At 33.8% G+C, this 20,151-nt stretch overlaps 3 protein-coding genes across 4 annotated transcripts; 2 read left to right on the forward strand and 1 right to left on the reverse strand.

Moving 5' to 3' along the window:
* Positions 1-47: 47 nt before the first annotated feature.
* LOC131636898 (F-box/LRR-repeat protein At3g58900-like) lies at positions 48-1,996 on the reverse strand. Of its 2 annotated transcripts, XM_058907490.1 has the most exons (4): positions 1,844-1,996; positions 853-1,756; positions 575-715; positions 48-365 (listed from the first exon to the last, which is right to left on the reverse strand). In XM_058907490.1, the coding sequence occupies exons 2-4, from the start codon at positions 1,750-1,752 to the stop codon at positions 60-62; spliced, it is 1,347 nt and encodes a 448-aa protein (XP_058763473.1). In that variant the 5' UTR covers positions 1,753-1,756; positions 1,844-1,996; the 3' UTR covers positions 48-59. The 2 variants fall into 2 exon arrangements, with proteins under 2 accessions (XP_058763473.1, XP_058763477.1); XM_058907494.1 differs by lacking the exon at positions 1,844-1,996 and having other exon boundaries at positions 853-1,837.
* A 6,123-nt stretch (positions 1,997-8,119) lies between these two features.
* Positions 8,120-14,068, forward strand: LOC131605651 (putative calcium-binding protein CML23). Its single transcript, XM_058877986.1, has 2 exons — positions 8,120-8,871; positions 13,468-14,068. Exons 1-2 carry the CDS (start codon positions 8,486-8,488, stop codon positions 13,886-13,888), a joined length of 807 nt encoding a protein of 268 aa, XP_058733969.1. The 5' UTR covers positions 8,120-8,485; the 3' UTR covers positions 13,889-14,068.
* A 4,271-nt stretch (positions 14,069-18,339) lies between these two features.
* Positions 18,340-19,246, forward strand: LOC131605658 (putative calcium-binding protein CML19). Its single transcript, XM_058877993.1, has one exon. It carries the CDS (start codon positions 18,613-18,615, stop codon positions 19,036-19,038), a length of 426 nt encoding a protein of 141 aa, XP_058733976.1. The 5' UTR covers positions 18,340-18,612; the 3' UTR covers positions 19,039-19,246.
* Positions 19,247-20,151: the final 905 nt, after the last annotated feature.

Genomic DNA, 20,151 nt, shown 5'->3' on the forward strand with positions numbered 1-20,151 from the left:
CTTAATCTCATAAGTCTCTGGATGAAATTTACAATTCTACAAGAGGTAATCCTATATTGTCATAGACAAACAAATTCAATTGAAGGTGGTATTCTGTCCTTCAGTTGCCAAGCATGCATTCTGTTTTCTTTGCAGTTCCAAGTTTTGAAGTGCTCCTCTCCCAGAGGCCTCAATTTTGGTTTAGTTGGCAACCTTGTATCAATAGTTATTTTCTTGAGTTCAACTGCATTCTCAAGAATGTGCATGACTAATTCAACTTCACATGCTCCACCACAAAATCCAACCAATTCCAACTCCTTAATACTATATTGACACTCCTTTGGAAATTTGTGTTCTGTGCTAAAAGTAGGTTTGGTATTTAGCGTCTGCAACATGCAAAAAAAAAAAAAAATCAGTTTCTAATTCACGATTATCCTAACTTTTGTGCATAAATAATGCTTGATGCATAAAGTGTGGTGCTAGAGTTTTGCAGATAATGCTTGATGCACAAAGCATCAGTATCTAATTTATCAATGTGTTTGTAATTCCTGAATATTTTTGACAGAAAAAAAGCTAGACGCACAAGGATATTCACCTTGATTGTGAACCTACATAGCGAAGGTGATGCTTTCAATAAAATTTCACAAGCACTAAGTATTATGCCATCATCACCACAAGCCACCAACTCCAGATCCTTGAGATTATTCAACATGGGAAGTTGACTTAACCAATAAATCTGAAAATTAGGAAGTAAAAAAATATCACGACGTTGACATGCGACATCAGTAATGAATTAAATGTAATCACTAATCACTAATGTCAGTGTTGACCAACACGAACACTCAAGAAAAGAAGGGTATGTAGGAAATTTACCACTTCATGTGAGTTTTGTGTAATATCCAGTTTAAGCATTTTTATTTGTAACATAAAGCTTTCTCTAACAAACTCCACAAAGGATCCTCCAAAAGATGCTTCCACAAGGCATGAAACACTCTTGAATTCTGTCTCCAAATTAGGCCCATAGTATTTGAATGACACTAATTTCTCAGCAAATATTTCAACTTTTGTCAATTCCAAACACCTTACCAACTCTAAACATTTCAACTTCAATGGTAAACCTGAAACTGAAACCTTCATAGTTTTCGGAACTTCTAAATCAACCAGACTCAATGTTTCAAGCAACAGACAATTACACAATAAATACTCTAACATCTCTTCGGTGACAATAATCGATTTCATACGCAAAACACACAAAGAATCAAATCTTTCCGCCTTAAATAGTTGCAACGGAAGAACATAATCAATCGCACGACCAAAATACAGTTCAAGCTTTCCAACTTTTTTACGAACTGCAAACCGAATCCAGTTATCAATATCAGAAACATTTTTCATAGGAAACCAAACCTTCAATCCTCGTAGAGACGAACTTCTAAGCGAAGCTAACAACTCATTGATCCAATTTATATATGTTTGTCTCTCAGCATCATACATGATTTCCATTGCCATTTGTAAACTTCTTCCAGTAATCTTCTTCATATCTTTCTTCATGTCTTTCATGATCGGCGAACCGTGGAATTCTAACGTTCCGGAAAAATAAGTCCATAGATTTTTCCATTTTCTTGAGAGGATGCTTGTTCTAGCAGCTTCATGGATCAGTAGTTTTGATAAAATGTTTATAGGGATTCCCTCTGGCAATTGGTTTATCACATCTTCTTTTTCATTGTTGGATTTTGGTCTCTTTTGTTTATCATCTCTTCTAGTTTCATCTTCCATGATCCTAGATTTTATCAAAATTTATGAACATCAAGATAAAAAATAATGATGAAAAACATGCGAAGAAAACAAGAAATGAGTATTTAGTTACCTCTTTTTGTGATTTGTGATTGGTTTTTCATGTGAAATTCTATAAGTTTTTGTAATTTTTGTGTGATCTATAAGGAAGAAGTTTGTATTATGTCAAGATCCGGAGTATGCTTCGTTGGTGATAACGTCAAATTCAAGTTACTTTGTTTTTACTATTTTCTTTTTGAGGGGGTTCATTTAACATACTTTGTTTTGTTTGGTTGCTTAGGAAATTAGGGAAATAATCCAAAAAAAGTTGTTGACATATATAATTAAAGTTTAATCACAATTATCATTGAAGAAATTAAGTAGTTGACAAATAAACTATCGTAATCTTAAATTAAATGTAATTCTAATTTTTCCAAATGATGCATTGTGTATTCAAAATAGTGTCTTCATAGAATTGTTTTCACGTGTAGGATCTGCTTTTTGAGTTGTCAAACTTTCCTGCAAAAAAATATAAGCTAAACCGTATTAAAATTATAACTATATAAGTGATAATTTAAATCTACTAGTCCTACATGTGATATTTGTTACATAAGTATAGAAGATAGTAAATTTGTGCATATGTTTAATTGATTTTAAAGTTAGAGCAAGAGATGCTTTATCTTCAAATAAACTTTAGGTCAACCAATGAAAATAAGGGTTTCACATTGTAAAATTTTCATTTTTTTCGTATCGATTTGACCTTGTTGTTTTCATATGCTTTTGATATCAACATCTTAAGTTTTCATTATTCAAACAACAGAATGTTTGATTTCTATAGAATAATGATCATTCAACCTCATATTCTTTGGCGTATCGATTTGATCTTGTTTGATGTACATTGATCATTCAACCTCATATTTTTCTTTTGAGTTTTAGAATTTTGGTAGATTTTCAAATTGGTGTTCTTGATGATAATATTTATATCCTTTTCTTTATTACCAGAAAAATTGATTTAAACTCTCCACTCAACCCAACCACTTTGCCTCAGAATAGTTTTTTAAAGGGGAATTTCTTTTCTCGATCTTTGTACCTTTTCACAAACTCTTGATGAAAATTCAAAAAAATATCTTTATAATTTGGAGATGTATCTCCGAACACACAAATTTTCCACACAATTGTACGCAAACGAGTGAGACACTTCTATTATGCTTAATTTTAGTTGGGAGTTGCATTTTCGAACGTGTATTAATTTAACATTACATATCATTATGAACGGGTAGTTCAAGACGTTGCGACATATTGATAATATCTTCGACGAATCTTGCAATCTTTTCATCCACTTCAATAAGACCCTTTGTTGAATAACGACGAGAAGTACTCCACATAACCTCTAAATCTTCACCAGGGCCGACCCAATCAATCCGGAGGCCCTGTTTTAATTTTAAAAATGGGCCTAAAATTTTAAAAATATTTATAATTTTAATAGTTAAAAAATACGTAAAAAAATAAAATTATATATTAATATTAAAAAATTTAAAGTATTGTTTAAAATATCTAACTAAATTTTTTTCTTACTAGTATTTTTTAAAACAAATTCATGAATTATTATATTACAGTAAATTATTACCAATTACATTAAATTGAAGTAAAATTACTTCTATTACCAGTATCATCAATTATTACAATTCTGATGGAACTATAAGCCAGAGAGAGAAAGATGTAGGAAGACTTTTAATGTTTTTATTTGTCAAAAAAAAAAAAACAATACTAATTAAATTTTATATTGGGGCCCCCAGGATTGTGAGGCCCAGTGCTACAGCACTGGCTGCACCTGGAATGGGCCGGGCCTGATCTTCACATGTCCTCAATTCAAAGTTGGTGAACTGTATCTTCCCTTTGATTTCAAACTAGGGTGAAGGATACTCGAGCATGACAACTCGACGATTTTCTGGATATGGCAGGAGAGTATTCAATTTGGATATTAGATCAGCGAGATGTGTCTCCTCAGTGACCCTAAATTGAAGTGATGGCTTCTCGCCATTGAAATACACAAATGCCAGGCGGAGATATGTACTCATTTTCTGATTATGGTGTGTCTTGTAAAAAAAATATGGGATGAGATACAATTTATTTATACAAGACTTGGATCACTTTAGACATTAGAAACCTTTTCCAGTCATTAGGGAACTTTTCGAAGATGCATATCTGGATACACTCTCTATTTCTTTCAAAAAAAGGATGTTTACGGATATGCACATTCGTAAAGTGTCATGTTGTGTTCTTTTAATTGGTATGAGGTGTATTCGGATATGCATATCCGTAATCACCCTTGAACCAAAAATAGAGCAGAAATAAAAGTTGTAAACCATAAATTTTGTAAACAGAAACAGTCGACATTTACACCATAATTGCTAAATATATACTGCCTATGTATTAAATCGTATAAAGATTACATCGTTGACGATAATACAGTAAAAAATATATCAATTACAATCTAAAATGCATCAAAAGATGCATCATTGGATAAATCTACTAATGGTTCCTCCTCAGACTTTTCCTTATTTAATTCTCTTTCAAGCTCGCTCATTTTGGCGAACTTTTCCATCATTTCCAGAAAGTGATCCAACCAAGTTTCAACCTCTTTTGTGGAATATGTTGAAGGTGAAAAAAATACACAAGAATGAGGGGGGGGGGGTTGAATTGTGTATTTGGTAAAGTTTTGGCTCATATCTCTCAGATGTAGCCTTTCTTGGACTTGGACCCAACATCAAAGTTGTAGAGAATTGAATTTACTTGAGAATAAGCTTTGGTTGGACAATTTCTGATGAACCATGTGAAAGTTATGATCAGTCAAAGTTCAGTTGACTTTTAGTTCAAAACCCTAATTTAGAAACTTTGACTTTTGATGAATTTGAAGATTTTATTGATGAATCATGATCAACCCTTGATCAAATGATGAATATAACTTTAAGATATTGATCAGAAATCAGGAGTTTTGACTGTATGTTGACCACAATTGACTTTTAGGTCAAACTAGTTGACTGTTGACTAATTGAACATTTGACTGAGCAAACTTGTGAACTGAGGATTGAAACTTGGTATGAGGATCCTTTGAAGCATATGAGAGGCCATGAAGTCCACTTGAGGCATCATAAACTGATTTTACTTGGAGAGAGACAAAACCCTAGTTGGCGGCTTTTTGCTTTGGAGACAGGTAAGTGTGCCCAATTCTTGAGCAGTCTTGAGCACTTGAGAGTCAGATGGATCAAAATATCTTAAAATATGATGGGAAAATTTTGGGGTATGACACACACTGAAAAATCCAACTACTCTGATACATTCTCAAGCTTCTTCTAAATCCAATAATTAAATCCTTGAATAATTTAATTAACTAATTAATTAAATTTGGGGCGTTACACATAAGCAATAAGTAAATGGACACACATAAATTATCCTGGTTCATGTCCAACCAAGACTACTCCAGTTCCATTGTCTCACATGTGTTTTTCAATATAATCAAAATCTGATTACAGTCGGCTTATACTCACCAGTCCAAGACTTCCTTGCTCAATCACACCTGAATGAGACTTGCTTTCCTAAACACACCAGTTCAGGACTTCCTTGCTCAAGCAACTTAGCTTGAGACTTCCTTACTTAAACACACCAGTTCATGACATTCTTGCTCAAATACTCTGTCCGAGACTTTACATTTTCTAAACAAAACATTTAGGATTTACAACAAGATGTACTTGATATACAATCAGAGGTACAAAGAGAACAACACAAACAAAGACCTTGTTACTTGAGATTTCTAAGACATACAAGTGTAAGAAATCTCAAGTCTATGTGTAATACAACAACTATGTACAAAAGCTTGAAGATTTATTCAGTTCTAGTTCTTTGTTGTAATATATCGTTGTTTAATGGTGTATCTTCCTTTGGATCCCCCGTTCCTTATATAGAGGTAAAAAAAGAGCCGTTGGAGGATAAATTATACAAGTGTCTTTGTTGAAGAAGCAATTTTAAAGAGAGACGTTGAGAGTTTATGCGGTAAGGATTTCCAACTTCTGAATAAACTCTTTGTCCATTGTTTATTTCTCAAGTAAGGCAACCATATGTATGCTGGAGTAGACTGAAGAAGTCGTATCTAACAACCTTGAGCCTTCTGCTAGAACCCATAGTTGTCTTTCTCTATAATTTGGCAGTTGACAAGATGGAGCTGCTTTATCACAGAATACGGCCAGAGGCGGAATACTATGTGTCCAGGTCATCAGATGCTGAGGTTCCAAGCGTTGACCATATTCTATTTCATTAGAGTCTGAGTCACAACTGCTTCTTTTCATAAGATGGTTAACTAGGTTAGAGCCAAGTTAATTAAGAGCTTAATGATCCTGCACACTTAAACAAATGATAGTATACCCAATTATTTTTTAAGTACTTTCTTATCATCAAAACTCAAGGAGTATGAACAAATTTTGTTCCCACATGTGTTGTCCACTCCAATGATGTACTTGGTATCAGACACCCCCGTTTCAAATAAACCTCAATAAAATATAGCAATTTTGAAAGCCACTCAATACACATGATGCGTCTGGAAGAATTTTTAGGTGAACCACTATGAAGTAGAAAAAATGTCTCTGAGAAACCATATCTTGTCAGATCGATACACACTCTGTTATATGCACTTGCTATATGATGACCCATTTCAGAGAAGCACACCCGTTTTGAAATTGGTGTAGGACCGATAACACAAGGAGTAAGAGCATCGTGAATTGCTTCAAAATGTTCCTTTTCCCCATATAGCAATGTGTAAAATTCCCTATGTGCCGTAAACTCTTTCAAAAGTTGTTGACGGACAAGAAAGTGATTATTCCCTCTTCTATCGAGCAAGTCGGATACGGTCTGATAACTACAATTAGCATCCTCCTTAACATTTTTACAATCCGCTCAATGTGTTTGTGCATAAACAACGACATTTCTTCAATGAAGATTATTTTCAACATTGATGATGAAAGAGATGGTTTGTTAATGCGAACACCCTCGTAAACACTTTTTCTATAACATTATTGACATTTAAACAATCAAGTTAGTCAAACAGACACGTGCTAGCCAAACTCATTCAACCACACATAGTCTATGTTTGGTTACCTAGTAGAAACTCTCAAAATCAATTCTGGTTCTTTAAAATCAATTCCAACATGTTGGATATTTTCAAACAGTCTACCGCCACAATATTTTTTCTTTCATAATTGATTATTGATGAAGCTGCAATTTCTAACTTCTTGAAATCAATTGTAAAAATTAATTCTCCCTTTCCACACGTTTTTCTTTTTTGCCTTTAAATACATCAATAATTTTCATCATCTTTTTTCTGCCTTTTGATCATTTACACATCCAAACACAATTTTGATAAAAATATTCAAAGAACATTTTTCATACAAATCACTTTTGTTGTGAATATATCATGATACAAATCACTTTATATTAAATTTATTTTAACTAAAATCAATTCTACAAAATCAATTTTCTCAAAATCAATTTTTTTTCGTAGAACCAAACACATAAATTGATAAAAAAAATTGATGACCACATTAAAGGTATACCAAAAACACACAAACTGATAAAAAATTGATGACAACATTAAAGGTTTGTTTGTTTGTTTGACAACTAAGTAGAAATCAAACAAAGTATTTTGACGCATCTTATTAGTTTTCTTTTACTGCTTAATAGAATTTTAGTTTAATACGAGGTATCAAAATGAAACATCAAAGAACACATGCAATAGTAGTAGATGAAACATGAAATATCGAAGGTTTCAAACATGGCATGTGTAACACGTGAAGAATAAAAGGGCAGGCTTTGATTTGAGAAAGAATAGAGTTGAAGAGTTGAAGTCGTATATGAAATTTCATAACTTGAACTTTCTTCTCCCATGCAATTGGATTTTTTACTCCGTGAATGTGTTAAGGAAAGAGCAATGGTAGGTAGGAAGGGAGTAGTGAAAGAACTTAGAAATGAAATGAATTTGAATAACCTTTTGTTAGTGTAAATATATTAGATAATACAAACCATTGGTCATAACATTCTTTTTAAAATAAAATAATTAAATAGATTTTTTGCGGATATATCAGTAAATATAAAAACTAAAAAAAATAGACCATTATAATGCACGATACCTTTTTTTTATTCGGATAATAAATGTTGACAAGGTGTATCCACCGCGTGACTGCGGTGGCACAGACACGTTTGCATACGCATTGGCCACATCTGCCGTTATTTACTCCGCCAACTATAGAAAAATTTAAAAAATTTTAAAATAAAAATAACTGAGTCATGATTTATTTGACCATTATTCTAGAGAATGTGAGAAAGTCCTGGCTCGTGTAATGCATTTTCTCTCTCTTCCTTCAATATGTAGTACTTTCTTTCACCATCAACCATGTTCCTGGAACACTCGCAGCAACTTGCTTGCACCAGCCCAATCATAACTAGTCTTCCATAAACTTATTTAACACGTCTTTATAAATCATTTACTATAAATACTCCATATTAGACAAAACATTCTTTCATCCAGTTTCGCCAACACAAATATTCTCGTGTGTAGAATCATATTCTTAGATAGGACCATACTTGTTATTTTCGTTAATCTATTAAGTATATTATTGCTGTGTAATTGAATTACATTAAGTTATTCAAATTCTAGAATTTTTTTGACTGTGAAGAATATACAACTAATATGAGGAGTAGCATGGAATTTGAGCGTGTTCTTAGCTACTTTGATGAAGACGGTGACGGGAAGATTTCGCTGACAGAGTTAAGGAGTAGAATGTCAAGGATTAGTGGAGAATTTGAATTGGAAGAAGCAGAAATTGCAATTGAGACATTGGATTCTGACGGTGATGGTTTATTGAGTTTGGAGGATTTGATTACGCTGATGGAATCTGGTGGTGAGGATGAGAAATTGAAGGATTTGAAGGAAGCCTTTGAAATGTATGATAATGAAGGATGTGGGTTCATAACACCAAAGAGTTTGAAAAAGATGTTGAAAAAATTGGGAGATTCAAAGTCCATTGATGAATGTAAGTTGATGATTGGAAGATTTGATTTGGATGGAGATGGCGTGCTTAGTTTTGATGAATTCAGAATTATGATGGAGTGACTCTGATTCTATAATGATGTTGCGTCTGTGTCTATAGGCTGGTGTGGTTGGTTTCATTCTTTTGTTTGTATTTCATTCATTCTTTTGTACCTAATTACATTTAGGCGACTGATATGTACATTTACATGCAATGAGAAATCATGTTTCAACCACTAAATTCTTATGTCAAATGCAACTTCTAAATTCATATGTCAAATAAAATCTTTTTTAATTTTTGTTTTAAATTTAAAAAAAAAAATTAAAATGAAAAGTACGAAAAGTAAATTTCAAAAACAAGAAGATGAACAACACAAGAATGACATTCCTACACGCTTTAAATGTGGAAAGAAATGACATAAGACCAAACTTCTCTCAAAATCAAAGAAGAAATCAAAATCGAAGAAAGTTTAAGAAATCTCAAAAACTGGCAAAGAAAATTTATAATACCAATGTGTGTATATATTTACGAATATATTAATTAAATCTCGTGGTCGACCGCAAGTATATAACGAGCCCTCGACTCGGGTGTGCGGTCCTGATTGCTTGATGGTCGAAAAATATAGAGGACCAAGCCCTTGGCTTAAGATATATCAGGACTCCGTTGCACGTGTCCAGGCCCTCTCCTCGGGATTCAGATGGATCGGTTTGCTTGGACTCTAATTTTTGGTTCCCGGTTTTGTGTCGTGCCTTTCCTTCGTAATGAATCTGGGGTGTTGGAAGGAGGATATGGTGGATGAATGGTGCTTAATAGATAATTTTATTTCCTGAGTTACCTCACGTTCGGAGGTGCCTATCATCTCGCAACTCCTTTATCTTTTCGGGATTCCGGAGCCTTGTTGATTGTTCGGGACCTGGCTCATGCTGTTACGATGATGAGATAACTAACGTGAGACTTTTATGATGATGAGATGCCTGCCATTGTCCATTTGGGACATTATTGGATCTGCTGTCTCTCGGAGGTGATTCCTCCTTACCTTGCCCTAGTCCAAGCTGAACTATGCCTCAAATTTGACGAGACTCAGACGAAGGTGCTTCCAAAACGCACGGCTGATGAAGACATGAAACTCGACCGACCCCAGATTTCCAAATCTAAATTTGGATTCGAAGTTGTTCATCGATCGCCTTTCCTACGCATCTGAGGTTGAAGCCCTAAGTTGACGAAGATGTCCCCAGATTGGACTTCGACCGAAGGCTCTAGTTGGCATTGTTCCGTGGTGGCTTGGAGTCGACACAACCGCTTGTTCGGTGCCAGATTGGAGTTCAGTGGATCCAAACGATGTAGATATGAGATTTCGACTTCTCTGGAGCTCTGATATGAGATTTGAACATGGAAATCGTAGGAATCAGAAGTTGATTCTCACAGACCACGTCCTTGTTTTTATGCGGAACTAGAAATGGTGATAATTTTGGAAACTGCGACAGAGCGGAGCTTCCAAGACACTACGATACTACGACACTGTGGATTGAAGGTTGCGATCACGACACTTCTTAAATTTGCAGTATCAGTCTTGATGTGATGCCGTTAATCGGTGTTGGCTATCTCTGATACGGTGTATCTAGGAGGTACTTGCATGGTAAACACTCAAACGCCCAGGTCAACTTAGGATTGAAGATAATGGTAGGAAAATTGGAGATTAGATATTGTACATGAACAACCTTATCGAAGGTATTTATAGCTTGGATCTGACGGAGTAGGTTGGATAATGGGCCTCAAGCTATTAGACCTTTGGCCGGTGCGAAGTTGGTTTTTTATCATGAGATTTACGGTGTCCCAATCTTGACACGAGTCATCCTTGCTATTAGCCAACCAATTTTTCAAACTAACATGTGCCGATTCAACTCTATTGGTAGTTGCATTCCCAATATATCGGACATTATCAGTCCACGCATACACAAAATTCTCCTTCACCTTATCAAGAATAGTGCTTTCAGCATATTTCTATAAATCCGGATACTTTTCACATACTTTCCAAAATTGAAAGACAAAATCGGGGTATAATTCTTTTGTCGAAGAATTTGAAATACGAGTCCATGCATCCATTATTTGTTCAACAATCACACTGGGCTTCACCAATTTTCCACCTTCCGTCTCTACTTGTTTCGTCCCCACCGCGGATTTAACCTTACTTCTCACATTACATGTTATGTGATATCGATAAAGTAATGCATTACAAGAAGGAAACACCTTTTCCTCCGTATTCATCAAGGCGCTATCGCGGTCCGTAACAATCGCCTTGGACATCTCAACTTGTTCCTTCAAAAGTGACCGACACACCTTTAATGCCAACTTAAAATTATCTTCTTTTTCACACTCCAAAAAAGCAAAACCAACGGCGTATGTCTTCTCGGTGGATGTAACATCTACCACCTCAAATAATGGAAGTCGATACTTGTTGGTCTTGTAGGTAGAATCAAGAAGGAGCACTGTCGAGAAAGTGTTGAACAACTTTATTGAATCCGGATAAGTCCAAAAAATATCTCGGACTGTAACCCAACCGTCGCAAGTTCTATACCGCGACACATATTTGTTATCATCCAACTTCTTCAACAGTTGTTACACCTCACTTCTATCTCTCCTAATTGCCTTATTATTGCGCTACCAGATGTTACACAATTATCTTATATTTGATACATTGTCGGGTTCCTTCCGTTTCAATGTGGCAAGTATATTTTTCGGTTGGACATGATTCAAGGATATGTCATTAATACATGTCTTCTCTTCCTGTTTGAGCCGGCATACACTAGGATGTCCTTGTAATTTTCCGCACATGTCATGGTTATGCAAACCACAAATAACATTAAATCTCTACTTCTTGCTAACCACCATATAACCACATATTTTAAATGGACACTCGCATTTTCTAGTACTCGTGTTGTCTATTTTAAATTTACTTAGAGAAGGATGGTATTTCCCGCTTCTTTCGCACAACATTGTTACGAAAGCGTTTCTTCTTGCCGTACCATTATTCAATCTTCCTATTACCGCACCAAAACCAAGGTTAGTTGCATTCCTACAAATCCATGTGAGCATGCTTTTTCGATCATCAAACTCTTGCTTGTTATTAAATTCACCACCGACATCAACCGCCTTTACGACTACCCCTTCAACCTTCGGTGAAACATCGACTGAAGGAACTAATTGTCTTGAGATATTATCGGGGTGCATCATACCCATTCGTAACCAATAACAAAAATGCCACAAAATTACAAGACTGCTGTAAAAAAACAACACAGACACTTCCCTTAGATGCACCTCCGAAACGTGTTCATCTTCAACACGTTCCATAGATGTACCTACGGAAGCAACATACCTTTTTTTTGTGCAGAAAATTGATGCATAATGTGGACAATGCAATGGATAAAGATGACTAATTACTTGAAATTGAGTCTTCTCTTGCTCCCTTTGATTTGTTGCACCAAAAAGTCGGAGATTTGGAATGGAAAATGATATTGATGAAGTAAGTTTTTTACGGAGGTGAGATTGAGTGTTGGAGAAGAAATGTGACAATGGGGATGATCATGCTGGTTCAAACTATATTAGATGCTTCCAGATATACATCTACGAAATATTCTGGCGCTAAGTCATTTCGTAGATGTACCTACGGAACAATCCCTGAAGTGAATTTATTTGCAGGTTTTGCCAACTTACACTAGTTTAAAATGCTTCCGTGGATACACCTACAGAAAAAACCAAATTTTTTGAAAAAAATACTTCTGGATATGCATCTACGGAAACAAGGGGCATAATTGGAATTTCAAGGTGCCTAAGAGATCCAAGGTGTGTAATGAGATATTCTCTATTTTTAAATGTTGGGTTAAATATGTTTTTAGTCCCTATAAAATTACTCAAAATAGCTTTTAATCCCTATAAAAAAATATTAACTTTTAGTCCATATAAAATTACTTTTGCACTCAATTTTATATATATATATATATATATATATATATATATATATATATATATATATATATATATATATATATATATATATATATATATATATATATATATATAAAATAATAGACCATTTAAATACACCATTTCAATACGGTTAAATAAACAATTATGCTGATAAGGTATGCAAGTGTATCCACCGTGTTACTGCGGTGGCACCGACGCGTTTGGATACTCATTGGGCGGCCCTGCCATTTGCTGTTCACTACTCCCCCAACATAAAAAAATAAATTAAATAATAAAATAACTGAGTTATGACCCCTTTGACCGTTTGAAAACGCATTTTCTCTCGCCATCAAATTAGCACAGCCGTGACGTTTATGCCGCTTCTCTCTTCGAACACTCCCACAACTTGCTTGCACAATCAATCAATCTTTCATAAATTTACTTAACACGCCTTCATAATTTACATACTATAAATACCATAACATACCATCAATTCTAATATTGGCAACACAAATATTTTATCATCTTCATAACCATATTCGTTCCTGTATTTTCGTTAATCTATTAGAGTATATTAGTTTATTATAATTCTGTTTCACTTTGTATAGTTCAAATTGCATTAACTTATTCCAGTTTTAGGGTTTCTTTGTTGCGAAGAATATATAATTAACATGAGGAGGGACGTGATGGAATTTGAGCGTGTTCTTACTTACTTTGATGAAGATGGCGACGGAAAGATTTCGCTGACAGAGTTAAGGAGTAGAATGACGAAGATTAGTGGAGATTTTCTATTGAATGAAGCAGAAATTGCAATTGAGTCATTGGATTCTGACGGTGATGGTTTATTGACTTTGGAGGATTTGATAATGCTTATGGAATCAGTGAGTGAGGATGAAAAACTGAAGGATTTGAAAGAAGCATTTGAAATGTATGATAATGAAGGGTGTGGGTTCATAACACCAAAGAGTTTGAAGAGAATGTTGAAAAAATTGGGAGATTCTTCTAAGACCATTGATGAATGCAAATTGATGATTGGAAGGTTTGATTTGGATGGGGATGGTGTGCTTAGTTTTGATGAATTCAGAATTATGATGAGATGACTCTGATTCTATAATGTTGCTGTGTCTGTGTCTATAGGCTGGTGTGATTTCATTCATTCTTTTGTATTATTGTATCTAATTACATTTAGGCGACTCATATGTACATTTACATGCAATGACAAATCATGTTTCAACCTCTAAATTCTTATGTCAAATCCAACCTCTAAATTCTTATGTCAAATACAATCTCTTTTAATTTTTGTTTGTATTTTTAAAATAAATGTAAAATGGAACATAAGCATTAAGCAAAAACAAAGTATAATTTGCATATTGATTTTCTAGCACTCAATAATAATGGGACGTAGAATAATATCTTGGTTTAAATAAAGATAAAAATTTCTTCTAAAAAGGAATTTTGTGCTTTTTTGTTAGTTGTTGTAAAATTAGTTGTCTCTCATAAAGATATCATGAAGATCGTGAAACTTTCTTATTCTGTTTTATCTAATTTGTTGTTGGCAGATTATGTGTGCAAAGATTGTGATCGAAAAGTAAAAAAATGCAGAAAAAAATAGATAACATATAAAAAATTGTATTAGTGAAACCTAAAGAAAATATTTATGATATGTAAAACGATTCATTCATTGTGTGAATTACATGATAATTTTGGAAAAATATTTCAAAATGAGAATTTGATTGTAAAAGTTTTTAGATCTTTAAACCGTAATTGGTAACCTAAAATCATTGTGATTTAAGGATCTAAAGACTTGTCTTCAATGGATTTAACTACATTATTTAATAATTTACAAGAACACGAGACGGAGTTAAAGCGGTTAGGTGAATGGGGATGATGAAGGTGACAAGAAGAAGAAAAATTTTACTCTGAAAATTACAAATGTCAAAAACATGGAGTTAGAAGATGAAGACGGTCAAGTGAACAATGATAAAGACATGAACTTCATGTCTAGAAAATTTAAGAAATTTCTAAGGTACGAAAAATAAACTTCAAAATTTTAAAAACAACAAGATGATTAGCAAAGGAACGAAGGAAGATCCTCATTCATTCCTACATGCTCTAAAAGTGGAAAGAAATGACACATGATCAAATTGCCCTCAAAAACAAAGAAGAAACCAAAATCAAAGAAAATTCAAGAAATCTTAAAAAGAAGCAAAGAAAATTTACATCCCTTGAGATGACAATAACATGAAATCTTTAGATGATGAAGAATCTAACTTATGTCTCACGATAGATCATGAAGAAGGTAACTTCACATTTTTCTTAATATGATTTATTTCACATTTTTAAGAAATTTAATAAAAAAACAAGTAAATTAAAACATCTTGGCTCTACCTCTAAAATCACAATTTCTTCCCTTGAATTTCAAAATAAAATTTTATTTGAAAAATTATAAAGTCTTACAAAGAGACAAAATATTTTAATTTAAAACTTTTCCTCTTCTCACGAAGTCTTAGTTGAATCTACCAAGTCCGATCAATGTGATGTTTTGAAAAATAAAAATGATGATTTAAAATTCACTTAATAAATTCATTAAAGAAAGAGAAAATTTGAATCTTTTCTAGATAATAACAAATCATCATATAATAAATCTGTTTCTTTTTTTATAAACCTAAAATCAATTCTAAAATTTTTATAAATGCAATTATTGTTTTTAAGTTTTTTTTTTAATAAGCAATAGATTGATGGGGAGTAAAAGGGTTACTCCGCCTCGAATACACAAGGAAAGCTCCTAAGCCTCAAAACACGAGAGCGGAAGGATATTTCAATGATAAAAATTACAAGAGTCTACCCGTTTGTAAAACGAATTGAGCCACCTCCAAGAATTGAAGACAATCTCCAATATACAATCGGTAAAACTAAAAGATTTAAAGTGGTCAAACAAATTTAAATATAATGACTTGAGCCAACTTAAATCTACTAGAACACTAAACGGTTTGTTCCGTTTAGAAACCAAGAATGGATGTAGTTGGAGAACTGATGATCTTGAAATGGCACTGTTGATCTCTCTCCCGCCGATGCAGGGTTGACCTCCATGGTTAGCACTCTAACACCCGAGTCAGTTTAAGATTCAAGATGAGTGTAGTAAAAAATGAAGATCAGAGAATGTATCTTGCTTTTGCATGTGAACTAATTTGGGTAAAGTGGAATGGATTTGTGGAGAATTGAGCCTTAGCTATTTGGGCCTTTGGCCGGCCTAAAACAGGACCAAAAAAGAATTGTGTACTAAAGGTCAAATAATTTAAATTGTAATGCATATATGCTTGACAACTCAAATCCAAAATATGATAGTGGCTGTTCAAATCATATGACCGACACAACAATGTCGAGTATAGGAACAACGTTAAGATGAACGACTGAACGAGTTGCTTTTGAAGCTACCATTATGGAAATTTGTAGTTATCGAATCAGTTTACAAGAATCATTGTAGTGGCTCAATGAAGGAGATTAGAGGATTTTGACGTGTAATTTCAAGAGAATCAAGAAATGATGCTCATACAAGGCACAAATATTCCAATTTGGAATAGAAAATCTATGATGTGTTGAGGGAGTCTATCATGGAGTCTGTCTGATATGCAGGTGAGAGTCTTCAATGGGTAGATAGAGGGTGTACCTACAAGATTAACACTCCAATTCATAATTCAATGAGGTTAGAGAGATACAACTTGCAAGTATAAAATGAATATCACCTTAGTGTGGCAGAAAACCATGCTTCTATACAGACAGTGGTTAGAACTACCCCCGATTAATGCAATGCGAAATACAAAAGTCCAACATATTAATTCCAACAATTGAGATGGGTGTTATGCCTTACTCTAGTGGACATATTCTTTGTGGTGGTCTAAATGTACGTCAATCTTGAGCGGACAAATATATGAATTGGTCCTTTGAATTAGGCTAGTCTTATTCGATTGTATGATTGGTTCATAACACTACCTAAGTCGATAAAGGGATTATCTGGGTTTCCTAAGTAGCCTTAAGTTTGAAAGCTAATGGAAATAAAAAGGTTAAAAATAGGTACCTTAAATATCCTTGCAGATTCCAAAGAGCGAAGAACAAAGTAATGAAGGATGCAAAGTTGAAGCCTAAAAAGTTGCAACAATAATCTTGTAGGTTCTAAAGGACAAAGAATAAGGCAATGAAGAACATAGAATGTGAACTAAGGAAAATTTTCAACAACATTGACTGAAATCGCAAAGAGAGGATGAAAATTGATAGCGTTTGAAGACACATGAAGTTGAAAAGAAGAAATTAACTTCAGTCTCTCTATTTATAAACATGAAGAATGCCAAGATCAATATTAAAAAGTTGAGGGAAAATCAAAAGCCATGACTAACCGTCAAGTGGCCTCAATTTTGTAATGAGACTCAAGTGCAATCAAGTGCTCTAAACGTGTTATCTCCTTATCTTAGGTGGTGATGACACACAATGGCCTTCTGCAAATCATTGTTTTAATGACAAGGTGGGCATTAAATACACATGTTCTTGATGCCACCTGCTCTTGAGCATCGCAACATAGCCTCATCTATTTCTCAAGACAACCTCTCAGTGGACCTATCTCCTTAGCGAAACTCATGTTGGGACCAGTCTCACATATTCTAACATCTACATTCTTCACTCTAATAGTTGTAGCAAGAACTTGGGGTACAAATGTTTTGGGTTACCCTTGGTCCAATAAGACCTTCTCACTTCAGAGGCCCAATCCAACCGAAACGTTTACCATATGGAAAACATGTATACCGTTGCTCTAAAACATTACATAAGAGTAAAACTTTTGTCCACATCTCCATTGTAAGTTTGCATCCAATGGTCGTCTGCAATCCATGTCGGGGCAACCAGGAACAGTTTTAATCGTCTCTCCTATATAAGAGTAACCATAAGTCACGCCTAAACATTACTCTCTATCACACTTGCACGATTCCATCTCTCTCTATCGCTGATTTCATCATTGAAATGTTAATCTTATAAATATATCTCTCTTTAATCGTCATAGACTTCTATCATTATATCTGAAGACCCCGTACGTCGACCACCTTCGACTCAACTTTATTTTCTATTTCATATACATCAATTTTATAAGATATATTTTGTCAAATTGAAATATTAATTTTTTGAAATTAAATGATGATCAAATGAAGTATATAGTAGATATATAAACTCTAAATAATAAACCATTTAAATGCACAACACACCTTTTCAATACGGATAAATAAACAACTTATGCTGACAATGCATGATGGCAGTGTATCCACCGTGTGACTACGGTGGTGCCGACGCGTTTGGATACTCGTGGGGCGGCTCTGCCATTTGCCATTCACTACTCCACCAACATCAAAAATAAATTAAATAATAAAATAACAAAGTCAGCATAATTGTCCTGGCGCGTTATCCATTTTCTCTCTCTTCTCTCAAGACGCACTTTCTCTCACCAAACGAAATTTGCACAGCCGTGACGTTAATGCCGTTTCTCTCTTCCTCGAACACTCCCACCAACTTGCTTGCACAATCAATCAATCTTCTATAAATTTACTTAACACGCCTTCATAATTCTCATACTATATATACTCCATACCATTCCATCAATTGTTTCATCCAATATTGCCAACACAAATATTACATCGTCTTCATAACCATATTCATTCCTGTATTTTCGTTAATCTATTAGAGTATATATTACTTTGTTATAATTCAACTTCACTTTGTATAGTTCAAATTGTATTAACTTATTCCAGTTTTAGGGTTTCTTTGTTGTGAAGAATATACAATTAACATGAGGAGGGACATGATGGAATTTGAGCGTGTTCTTACTTACTTTGATGAAGACGGTGACGGAAAGATTTCGCTGACAGAGTTAAGGAGTCGAATGACGAAGATTAGTGGAGATTTTCAATTGAATGAAGCGGAAATTGCAATTGAGTCATTGGATTCGGATGGTGATGGCTTATTGAGTTTGGAGGATTTGATAACGTTTATGGAATCAGTGAGCGAGGATGAAAAATTGAAGGATTTGAAAGAAGCATTTGAAATGTATGATAATGAAGGGCGTGGATTCATCACACCAAAGAGTTTGAAGAGGATGTTGAAAAAATTGGGAGATTCAAAGTCTATTGATGAATGTAAATTGATGATTGGAAGGTTTGATTTGAATGGGGATGGAGTGCTTAATTTTGAAGAATTCAGAATTATGATGGAGTGAATGGTGATGCTTGTATCTTTCTTTGGCCCTAGGCTATCCGGTTTCATTAATTATTTTGTAATATATCATGCATAATTACTTTTATGCGACTAATCTGTATATTTATATAGATGATTTTTTTTGTAACGAAAAATTATATTTGGATATATAAATTCTTGTGGCAAATACAAGATCGGAAAAATACTTAAATAGACACAATCATAACACCTATACTTACACACAACCAATCACATTTTTTTTATTAATTAAAAATTAAAAATAAAATTATCTCTCTCATCTTTTATCTCAACCACCCCCATGATGTCAATTAAAATTAAAATTTAAATAAATTTATATTCTCTCTTTTTTCATTGGTTGTGCCTAAAAATATGGATTTAGGTTCGTATCCATGCAAGTATTTCTCTACAACATCGTTTGATTATTGTGTGTGTATTTTTGAGATGAGTTTAATGGTAGTGCACTGTCGGTGTAAAAAGTATTACACATACATTCAATTAGATTATTTTAAAGTGACAAATCATTACGGTAATTTAAAATTTAAAGGATGACTTGATAAAATACGTGGTTGTCATTGGTTGACAGTATAAAAATAATTTACACTATCAGTGCATATCCCCTTTTCTCTTTTGAGATATATGTGAATTGAAGACAAACAATAATAATGACAAAGTAACTGCAGAGTATTTTATTAGAAACTTATATGTCAAATGTATTATAGTTTAATTAGAAACATAAAAAAAAAAATCTAAAATGTAATTTATGACATTTAAGTTGGAAGGAGATCAATAGAAGTAAGGACATTGCTACTTGTTTTTTTTTCTTATCACGTATAAATCGTCTTTCTTTTATCCCCAAATCTATCTATTGAATCATTTGAATTGCTTAATTACCCCATCCAAACATTTTATAAGAGAATGATAATGAAAGCAAGTGATGAAGATTTCATATCTAATATTTCAAAAGTTATGTCTTCTTCTAGTCTGCTACTTTTCTGAATGGGTACGTAATGTGTAATGAAATAATTGTACTGGCCTAAGAAAAGAATGTACCTAAAAAAAGAAGAATAAAGCAAACACACGAGTCTCGGGCGAACATATAAGAAGGGTTATATGT

Source organism: Vicia villosa, linkage group LG1 (genome assembly GCF_029867415.1).
Source record: "Vicia villosa cultivar HV-30 ecotype Madison, WI linkage group LG1, Vvil1.0, whole genome shotgun sequence".
In the NCBI taxonomy this organism is placed as follows: Eukaryota; Viridiplantae; Streptophyta; class Magnoliopsida; order Fabales; family Fabaceae; genus Vicia; species Vicia villosa.